Source organism: Podarcis cretensis (assembly GCF_951804945.1).
Source record: "Podarcis cretensis genome assembly, chromosome: 3".
Classification (NCBI taxonomy): Eukaryota; Metazoa; Chordata; class Lepidosauria; order Squamata; family Lacertidae; genus Podarcis; species Podarcis cretensis.
In genome coordinates, this window is record NC_137172.1 from 71,132,961 (window position 1) to 71,144,242 (window position 11,282).

Sequence of the window (11,282 nt, forward strand, 5' to 3'; positions counted from 1 at the left end):
CCAAAATACTGTATTAAAATACAAAACAACCCCACTAATTTAAATGCAACAAAGACAATAAAATGCAGCATCAACTTTGCTTTCTAGCGAAGGTTAGGGAAACCTGGAAAGGGATCCCTTTTTAATTTTCATTTGGAACATGGAGAAACACAGGAAAAGAGGAGGAGGAGGAGGAGGGGAGGAAAGGTTGGCAAATGATCAAGGAGACTGGAAATCGCTTCTGCTGTTCCCAGGCATGGAGAGGCGGTTCCAGAGATGATAAAGGCAGATGCTGAGGAGTTGGATGTCATTTCTGGGTTGTTGTTTTTTTGCAGCTTGGACACTACTCGTGGGAAGCAAAGGGTTTGCTTGATTTCCTTCTTCACTCAAACGGCTGCCCTCGCCATGCTGGCTGCAAGCGGGACCCGCATCCGCGTCCAGTTTGGGCGGCTCCTGGTGGAAGCAGGGCAACTCAGTGCTCCTGTGCGCCGGCCTCTAGGACCGGGGCTCCTGGGCTCCACGGCATTGTCCTGCACGGATCAGAACAGAAGCTCGGGGGCAACGGGTTCAAGTGAGTAGCTGGCAAGGACTGTTAACGCACCACCCTGTAGTTTGATTTTGAGATCCCATTAGTGGTGCAGTTAGACAATTTTAGGCTCTGACCTTAATGGCGGCCCTGAGGAGAGGGAAGTCTGCTAGCAACACTCTCCAGTATCTGCTGCTCAAGGTGGCTCCTTCATCTTGTCTAATGGCAGTGAGGCCTGGATGTGTTGCCTAAAAGTTCACTGGAAGAAAGAGGGAGACAGGATTCTATTGATCCCTGTGGGAATTCTCTGTGTGCAGTTGCAGATTAACACACACACACACACACACACAGAGAGAGAGAGAGAGAGAGAGAGAGAGAGAGAGAGAGAGAGAGGGAGTTATAGTTGTTTTCACTACAGTGGTACCTCGGGTTACAGACGCTTCAGGTTACAGACTCTGCTAACCCAGAAATAGTACCTTGGGTTAAGAACTTTGCTTCAGGATGAGAACAGAAATCGCGTGGCGGCCGCATGGCAGCAGTGAGAGGCCCCATTAGCTAAAGTGGTACCTCAGGTTAAGAGCAGTTTCAGGTTAAGAATGGACCTCCAGAACGAATTAAGTTCTTAACCCGAGGTACCACTGTATTTATTACATCTGAATTAGAGTTTTTTGTATTTGTTGACTTGAAAAGCTTTGCTTCTGTTACTGTTTTGACCTGGCATAAGCAGCAACCCACTATAAGCATACAGAGTATATCTGGGGTTTTTAAAATTTCATATATATATATATATATATATATATATATATATATATATCCTGCCTTTTCCCAAAAACAATTCAAGGTGACTTACAACACACACACACACACACATTTCTAAAACCAACCTGCAAAGACCAATAACAATACAGAAAAATAGAATCTAGAGTGGATTGAATTTTACATTCATGCCTTATTCATATATATGCAAGGGAATATTTGGATCTTGTTTTTGATCCAAAACATCTACAAAGCATCTAACTCATTTGTGTGTGTGTGTGTGTGTGTGTGTGTGTGTGTGTGTGTGTGTGTGTTTTATACCAAATGCATAATGAAATAACTAATCTGGGCTACTTCAAAATGATTGAACAGGAAGCAGTAGGAACAACAAAGAAACCAGCAGCAGGGGGAGGGGAATGATCTGGCAGAGCAAGCTGGGAAGGGCATTTGTTCAACATGTCCGACCCTACCATTAGGCAGAGTGAAGCAGGTGCCTCTGGCACAAAAGGGGTAGCAAGCAGTGGGGGAGACGTTATAGGCCAGAGCAGCTTGCCCTATGCTAACCTGCTGGTTTCAGATACAGTGGAGGGCACTGCCCCATTTACAGTGCTGAAGTACGATTCAGCTGCCAGTCCAGCTGGCTTTTGTAACTGAATGGAGGAAAGGTGTCATTTTATCCTTTGTTCTAGGCAGCAAAATGTCTTGTGCTGGTTTCAAGCTCAGAGGGCCCAATACCATTTTTTAAAAATGATTACCCTTACTTGTAGTGAAGACAAGGGGAAAAGGATGATATTCCTCTAGGACAATGGTGTCCAAACTTTTTTCAAAGAGGGCCAGATTTGATGAAGGGAAGGGCCATGGGGCCAACCAAAGTTATTGATTTGTTTATGATTGATTGATTTGTTTATGAGTTTATGATTTTATCCCGAAGTTGTTGAGCTTTTGGAGTTTTTGAGGCTTTTTAAGGATTTTACCCCAGAAAAGTGGCGCTGTGGGTTAAAGCCTCAGCGCCTAGGACTTGCCGATCGAAAGGTCAGCGGTTCGAATCCCTGCGGCGGGGTGCGCTCCCGCTGCTCGGTCCCAGCGCCTGCCAACCTAGCAGTTCGAAAGCACCTCCGGGTGCAAGTAGATAAATAGGGACCGCTTACCAGCGGGAAGGTAAACGGCGTTTCCGTGTGCGGCTCTGGCTCGCCAGAGCAGCGATGTCACGCTGGCCACGTGACCCGGAAGTGTCTCCGGACAGCGCTGGCCCCTGGCCTCTTAAGTGAGATGGGCGCACGACCCCAGAGTCTGTCAAGACTGGCCCGTACGGGCAGGGGTACCTTTACCTTTACCTTTACCCCAGGAAATAAACTGCCATGGGGGGGCTGGATTAGGCCCCCGAAACAGACTTTGGACATGCCTGCTCTAGGAATAGATTTCAAAGCCTTGGGGACATTCAGAACAGGCCTCTAGAGAGGGAGGAAGGGAGACCATAACACAGAAGCAGAGCTCATGCATACAGGAGCTCTCAGGTTCCTTCCTGACTTTTCCAATTAAAAGCATCAAGTAGAAAGTGAGGCTTGATTTGGCCCAAAATAAATCAGACTTTTTGCAATAAGGAAAGTGATGGGGAAAGGACGCTGCAAAGAAGTCAGAATGAATGCTCCACACAGAGGTTGTTTGGAAGCGGCTGAAGTCTGTCTGTCTGTCTGAGCATAGACATTTATTTCCTTACCCTTTTCATGGCTGTGATTTGACATGATGTTCTGTCTACTGGATCTTGAAGCCGAGAAGGTGTACAAAGTGCCTGGCGGACACAAACCCTCAACATTTGACAAGAAAATCCTCCTGTGGACGGGACGCTTCAGAAAGGAAGATGAAATTCCTCCAAGGATCCCGTATGTACTTCATTTTATTCAACCACTAGAAACACTATGCTGAGGAAAAACTACTGCCATATTTTAGAAGTAGTCACAATCCTTTAGTGGAAGGGAGGACAGGGGAGAATGGAAAACTTTTGAAAAAATAAAGCTATCCATCTAGCTCAGGAATAGTCAACATGGTTTTATCCAGATGTTGCTGGACTACAACTTCCATCATCCCTGACCATTGGCCATGCTGCTGGGACTGATGGCAGTGGGAGTCCAACAACATCTGGAAGGTCACATGTTCCCTACCCCTGTTCTCCTTGTTCTGTAAGATGAACCTTGCAATCAAAACATACACCGTGTAGATCAAAATTAATTGCTGGCTTCCATCATTGAGTTGCACTAAACTTTCACAGATATGCACTCATGTATTTATATTTTGCTTTATTTATGTGCGATAAGAAACTATGGTCAATCCAGCTTTCCAGCCTATGTTCTTACTGCAAAAGTCAGGCAATGGGAGTGTGACACGTGACTATCTCATGGTTTGCTAAACTAGTGCTCTACAGAGCAACTCCCATCAGGGCGGACCTTAGTAATATGCCTCCCTGTGCAAGGCCAACATTTGATGCCTTCTCTCCAGTCCTCATTGTGCTGGGGTTTGGGGAAGGAGGCGAAAGGGCTCTGAAAGGGTCCTACAGCCCTCCCACCTCCTTCCCAATGCTTCTCTGGCTTTGGGAAGGATATAGGAGGACTCTAGGATCCTGTCAGAGCCCTCACACCTCCTTCCTGAGGCTGGGCAAGTGTTTACCTGGCTTTGAGAAGGTGCCCTCCTCAGCAGGCAATTGTGTGCCTAGTTCCACTGCACCACTCTATCCGCATCTTACTCCCTTCATCCCTGATTACTGGCCATGCCGGTTGGAGCGATGGGATGTGAGATGCTAGAGATCTACAAATAGGCTTAATCCTACCGATATTTCCCATTAGGAAAATTTAAATTTTAGTTGAAGAAAACCAGGATATGGCCTTAAGGATTTTGAAGCTTAGCTTATTGCACGTACCAGATGACATTTTTATTGTGATTAGGGGCATGGGGGAAATCTGAAACGCAAACTGTGATCAAAGGTGGATGGTGTCCGTATTTGTTTATAAACTGCATGAACAATGTGTTCTTGTCAACTCCACATTGGACTGCAAGGTTCATATTCCACTTAAAGGTCGGAAAGGAAATGAGGAGGAATGTGTGTCAGAACATGTTTTATTGCCCTCTGTAAAAATGACAACTTTGATCACAAACACACACTTATGTGAATGTTTAGGCTTACTAACTCATGGTTTGTACTCTGTCAAGAACCATGCACGTTGACTGTGACACACACACACAAACACACACGCCCTAATAAAAAATAATAATCATGCTGAGATGGCTTTGCATACCAGCAGGCTTAAGCAATATATGCAAGTAAGATATGGGTATGGGGCAGTTTAGCATCAGACATGCACCAATGCACAGCTGAACTACACAGTCAACTCCCCCCCCCCCCCGAGCCTGATTTCTACATTGTTTACATGCCTGACATGCAACTAAGGGCCAGACTAGATGTTGCAGTGGATTACTGCTGTCGCCCAAAATGGCTATTGCATGTCTCACTTTCCTCTCTAGGCTCTGTACTTCTTGCATGATGTTACAAATTTCTGTGTTTCCCTGCGCCATTATGACACAAAGTAAGTTCTACTGGACGTCATGGAGTAGGTATTGGATGCATGGTGGCCATTTTTAGTGCCAGCTATATGCTTATCATTGGGGACGCGGGTGGCTCTGTGGGTTAAACCACAAAGCCTAGGACTTGCCGATCAGAAGGTTGGCGGTTCGAATCCCCGCAATGGGGTGAGGTCCCGTTGCTCAGTCCCAACTCCTGCCAACCTAGCAGTTCGAAAGCACGTCAAAGTGCAAGTAGATAAATAGGCACTGCTCCGGCGGGAAGGTAAACGGCGTTTCCGTGCGCTGCTCTGGTTCATGCTGGCCACATGACCTGGAAGCTGTACACCGGCTCCCTCGGCCAGTAAAGCGAGATGAGCGCAGCAACCCCAGAGTCGGCCACGACTGGACCTAATGGTCAGGGGTCCCTTTACCTTTACTATATGCTTAGCATAGTGTCTAGGTTGACCTTGAGCACAGGGATGGGGGTGAAATTTGATTCTTGTTGCATTTAAAAGAGAACCTACTTATTTCTCACTTCGCAAACAACTTGTGGACCAAAACAAGCCATCTTTCATATCCAAATTTCTTCCAATTCTTCAATGCAGGTCTCCAGCTCAGCAATAGGTACCAAAATGCACCTATGTGAGGAAAGTGTGCATAAAAATGCATATTATATATTAGCCAAAATAACATACAAAAAATGTCTTCTATTGCTTGGAAAACTGTGCACAAAATTGTATTAGAAGTGTGTTTATTAGGAGAAATTTGCAGTAAAATGCAGATGGATTTTCAAGAGAACTTTTTTTTTTAAATTTGAAAAGTAAACCAATGTAGAAATGTGGAGAACTGAAGATTTGAGAAGTTAAAAATGGAGAGAAACTGGTTCAGCCATCCCTCATTGAGCCACAGAACGATGAGATATTTCTTGCAATAACTGTCCTGGTGTCTGTACAATTTCATGAGCAGTGGCAGGACTTTCCCATATTCCTGCAACTCCTAGGTTATGCAAAGCAAGGTACTACCTAAGTGCTGACTCAGCCCTTCTTAAATTTTATCCATGTGTTCTTGATTTCTGGGAAGCACTACAAGTGTCTTCAGCTGAATGCATTTACAGTCCCCTTTCAGACTTCACTCAGGGCATCAAGGATGGGCCTGGTGGGTGGCAGGATGGGAATACATGGCCCTTCAGCCCCTACTCAGATAGAATTTAAGGCTACAAGCTTTCTCTGTTACCATCGCTTCAGAGCAGCCGCAGCCACAGCAGCAAAAGATGTGGCCTGCTTGCAGAATCATAACAGCAATGGCCAATGCTAGGCAAACAACTCAAAGGCTTGCATTTCCCTGTGCTACATGTGGCCGAGAAGACCGAGGATGAAATAACATTTCTAGGCATTTTTTCGTGTACACTCATCTACTCCCACATTCATTTCCTTGAAAAAATCATTGTTTCTATCCTGTTGAAATACAAGCATTTGATAAGCTAAATGTAACATTTTCTGCTGGCTGTTCATCCCTGTCACCACAGAAAAGCGCTGTGCTTTTTATCTGTTTGCGTTCCTGTTTGCATGAAGAGATCATCAGCTGTAACTTTCTGACCTTTAATAGCAAAGGATTGTTGTAGTGTGCAGCTTCCCATGGCTGTTTTTATGAAAGCAGGCAAATACTTTTGCGATGACAAATGGGTCTTATGTACTAACAGTATTACTCAAAATTACAACATTTATTTTAGGGTTGCAATTTTTAGGAAGACCCCAAAATTGTTGAGATTTTTAGACAAAACCCAAAGTTTTTTGTTTGTTTTTTACAAAAACGCCAAAAAACAAACAAACCCCAGGATTTTTCAATTGACTTGCCTAACATCCAGGACAAGGCACCAGGTGTCAATTCCACCTTTGAAATCCCAGTAATATCTGGGAAAATCAGGACGTATGGCAATCTTAATTTATTTACACACTCTATAAGTGTCCCTTTTTTCCAGGCACATCAGGGCAGTGAGATGCAAATTAGGGTTTACTCTGAATAGGGCAAACATTGGCTACAGCCCTCCATTTCCAGTGCTCCTACCATTCTATAATATTCATAAGCTGTGACATTTCACTAGTTGGGATCCTGTTTGAATTTAATTTTTAATTTAATATTGGACCACTTTGAGCCCCCCCTCCCAAACAATTGGGGGGGGGGGCTGAAACTGTTAGATCCTGCATTTAGGGAAAGATTACAGGGAATCGTAATAATGTCTGTCTCTCTTGCTTTTTTTATGCCTCTGGTTTAAGGCACTGATCTGTCGCTTCAAAACAGTTCCAATTAGTGGGCCATGAAATAACAATTAGTTGATTTAACCCAACAAGTTTGTGCTTTGCTCCTCTCGTGGCAAGTGACTTAGAGATTAATGGGTTTAATGGGCTGGCCTGTTTTTGATTTGTTCAATTCTAAATGCATTTAGTCCTTAATACTATGAAATCCATCTGCCCGCAGGTTTATCTACAGTCTTGTCTCCCCACACTGAGAAGAGAGGAGCTCTGAAGCTTCTTTCCCAATATTCAAGGCTGCTTTTGCAAGTGTTTTTTTTTTTGTGTGTGTGTGTGAGGTATTATAATAACAAACATATTTTGTTTGTGATGCATTCACAGAGGAATTGGGAAAAATTGGATTAGGTTTGTATTTAAAGCCAAACCTACCTAATTAGAGTTTTTCAAAGCAATACGTGTACCAAAATACATAGAAACATGCTTCAAAAATTTGCATTTCTCTTAATTTTGAAATCCAGTTCTCCAGCCAAGTGCAGTAATGTGTACTGAAAGGTATAACCTAGGATTAAATATGCATATAAATGCATATATTACTGACAACCACCTACAAAAATGCAATATATTTGGGAGAACTGATCTGTAAAAATGCATGTTAGGTAAAATTGCATTTTAAAAATCTGTATGCCAAGAGAAATTCTCTCCAAGATGCTGATAAATTTTCACAAGAACTAAAAAAAAAAAGTACACTAATATGGAAATGTGAACAACTAAACTTAAGATTGGAAAAATGAGAATCTGAAATGAACAGATCTGTCCATCCCTAAGGGACGCAGCAGTTCCAAAAACTTTATTGGGAATTCAGCATACATAAAACCACATCCACATTGATTTCAATCAATTAAGCCACTTTGAGACTTCTTTGTATAATGTGACAAAAATACATAAATACTACTACTGATAATAATTATTCACAGGAGAAATTCAGTGAAAGCACAGAAGTCAGTGGTGTTCACTCCCAAGTAAGGCAGCAATCCTAACCAAACTTACTTGAGAGTAAGCTCCATTGAATTCAATAGGATCTACTTTCAGGTAGAAATGGTTAGGGTTCACAGCTCAGCAGATGATATCCAACAGGTGGAATGAGGAAGGCAATTTTGAGAATTTTCCCTGCCCTCCCCCCCATATTTGCTCTCACCCACATAACCAAATATGGCTTTAATTACAAATTACTAAAAAAGACCCCCCAAATTTAGTCCTTCTGTATCTTTTGTAGTATAAACAAAGCAATTAAAAACATTTCAGTATGTCACACATTAATTTAGTATTCCTTAGCCTTGGGTGCTCGTCCCCAGAAGTTGGAAGACAATTCCCACAATTGCTTGCCAAATTTGGGTGCCCAAGGTTGTTGAAGAACACTGCTCTAATTTGTTCCAACCCAATTTCTTTTGCAGGCCCGAGATGCTGGATGCTGCAAGGAACAAAGCCCGAGTAAAGGCCTGTTACATTATGATTGCCCTGACAATCATGGCTTGCTTTGCTGTGATTGCCTCTGCTAAAAGGGTATGTATTGTTCCATAGGAAACTTCTGGATTTTGATACAATTTTCTTTTTAAAATAGCAATTGTTAAATTGATTTCTGCCTAATGTTACAACGGCTTCACACTAAGCAAAACACACCTTTAAATAAACTAGAAATAAAGATCAAGAGAAGTAATAGCACTGCTCTCTTCTGCCTTGGTCAGACCACATCTGAAATACTGTGTTCAGTTCTGGGCACCAAAATTTAATATTGATGAGCTGGAATGTGTGTGGAGGAGAATGACCAAGATGATCAAGGGTCTGGAAACCAAGCCGTATGAGGAACGGGTGAGGGAGCTGGGTATGTTTAGCCTAGAGATGACTGTGATATGATAGCCATCTTCAAATATCTGAAGGGCTGATACATGAAAGATGGAGCAAGCTCCAGAGAGTAGGTCCCATGTCAGTGGATTCAAATTACAAGAAGAGAGATTCCAACTAAATGTTAGGTGGTGGTCTCTCCCTTCACTGGGTGTTTTAAAACAGAGGCTGGATGGAATGAAACAGATGGAAAACAGAGGCTGACTGGATGGAAAACAGAGGCTGGCTGGATGAAACAGAGATCTGTCAGGAATTATTTAGCTGTGATTCCTCCATTGCAGGGGATTAGACAAGATGACCCTTCCAACTCCACAATGCTTTGATTCTGTGAAATATCTAGCCTGATTCTGTTTACTATTTGGGCCAGTGTGACCATCAGACTTATTACTCCTGCACGTTTGTTCGGAACAAAGGCCAACTGCCTCAGCAGTGTTTCCAAGCCATTGCATTATGTTTTGGCACGAGGTATGTCAACACTACTTAGGCTGGGCAGTCAACAGCAGTGCTCAAATGAGATATATTGCTGGGCAAAGGATTCATCTGCCGTCACGTCAGGAGTGAGGACAGTGGAGATTGGTTCATTTGGGCAAAAGGGGCACTGGCCCATCAACCTCGGTCTACTCTCTTCCTGTCCCCACCTGCCTGCCTGCCTCCTTACTTGTGTCTCAGTGTTGCCCCTTGTAGAATTCAGCAGGTGGGATGGAGGCAAAACTAGAATTTGTTAGCTCTGCCCCTCTCTTGCTCTAGCGCCACCTACTGTTGGGCTCCCAGCCTTCCACCCTACTAGTCCCAATGGGCACAAGGCACCCCTGCTGCTTTCAGATGTTGCTGTACTCCAGCTCTCATACCCCTTCACTGTTGGCCATACTGTGTGACTGATGAGTATTGGAACATCATCTTGAAGGCACAGGGTTGTTCTAGGTTATTGGGGCCACCACTTGGTTTTCATGTATTACGTTCATACCCAATTCTTCCTCCAAGGAGCTTAGAGTAGCATGCAAACTCCACTCCTACAAGGGATTGGGTAGAGTGATTGCTCAAAGGGAGCTTCCTACTGTTTTGAACCCAGATCTCCCTTGTCCAACACTCTGCACTCTTACAGGTCAAATTTCTGAGGATGCTACACTTGCAGTGCCAGCACATGGGGCACCCTATGTGGAATAATGTCTATCTTTCAGCTGTTCCTTTCGCTGTGTCACTATGATAAAGCGGATGCTCTACTTTTGCAGGCTGTTGAACGCCATGAATCCCTCACAAGCTGGAACTTAGCAAAGAAAGCCAAGTGGCGTGAAGAGGCTGCAACAAGAGCAGAGGAAAAGGCAAAATAAGAGTCATCTGCTCTTGAAACTGGAGCTGTGCTGGGAACGAAGAACACAAACAAAATTGGCAAGTTAGCAAAAGATATACCCTCCAGGGAAAATGCTGAAGTTGAACACAACTTACTACTAACAACTTTCATTTCCACTTGTGTAACAAATACTGGGAGAGAGATAATTATTTTTTTCTGTCACAAGTGAATAAATAAATCAAGTTCAGTCGAAAGTTGGCTCTGAAAGGCTTCACCTGCTATTTTGCTTCTATTTGAACTTTTAAGGTCTTTGTAGTTAAAACTGAAAACACAGAATTCCATCAAGTGTAACAGTGGCTTTTCTGACTAAAATTTGTTACTCAACAAAATTTGTCCTGATGTTGTCGTCTTTGTCTGTTTGTTCCCTATACAGTGGTACCTTGGGTTACAGATGCTTCAGGTTACAGACTCCGCTAACCCAGAAATAGTACCTCGGGTTAAGAACTTTGCTTCAGGATGAGAACAGAAATTGTGCAGTGGCAGCGGGAGGCCCCATTAGCTAAAGTGGTACCTCAGGTTAAGAACAGTTTCAGGTTAAGAACAGACCTCCAGAACGAATTAAGTTCTTAACCCGAGGTACCACTGTACATCTTGATGCCTCTTGAGATATCATTGCCAAACTTAGCATGAGGACTGCCAGGGTGGGGGTGGCACTCTTCATTCATGTTTGACACCACCTGCCATTTTGAATCATTATGGCAGTTGAAGAATAAGGACTTTATAGGATTTGGTCCAAATGAATTTTGCAAAATTTTCTCCTGTTCCATCTGATTTTCCCAATCCCAAGTGGTATAGTTAAAAACTTAGTAAATTAAAACCGTAATGGCTCTACATACACTTCTGAATAACCATGCATTGGGTTTGACTGTAAGCCTTCCAGTAGAGATTTCTAACAGTGCAGTACATGCTTCTGGTCTGAAAAGTTATAACTTATGAAGGAATACTGCAAGTTCTAAATTCAGAAGACACACAC

General features: G+C 43.3%; 1 protein-coding gene across 1 annotated transcript; it reads left to right on the forward strand.

Annotated features, from left to right (window-relative positions):
* The first annotated feature begins 251 nt into the window (after positions 1 to 251).
* FAM162B (family with sequence similarity 162 member B) lies at positions 252 to 10,503 on the forward strand. The gene is made up of 4 exons (XM_079971974.1): positions 252 to 550; positions 3,030 to 3,141; positions 8,514 to 8,622; positions 10,191 to 10,503. Exons 1-4 carry the CDS (start codon positions 256 to 258, stop codon positions 10,287 to 10,289), a joined length of 615 nt encoding a protein of 204 aa, XP_079828100.1. The 5' UTR covers positions 252 to 255; the 3' UTR covers positions 10,290 to 10,503.
* The last annotated feature ends 779 nt before the right edge of the window (positions 10,504 to 11,282 follow it).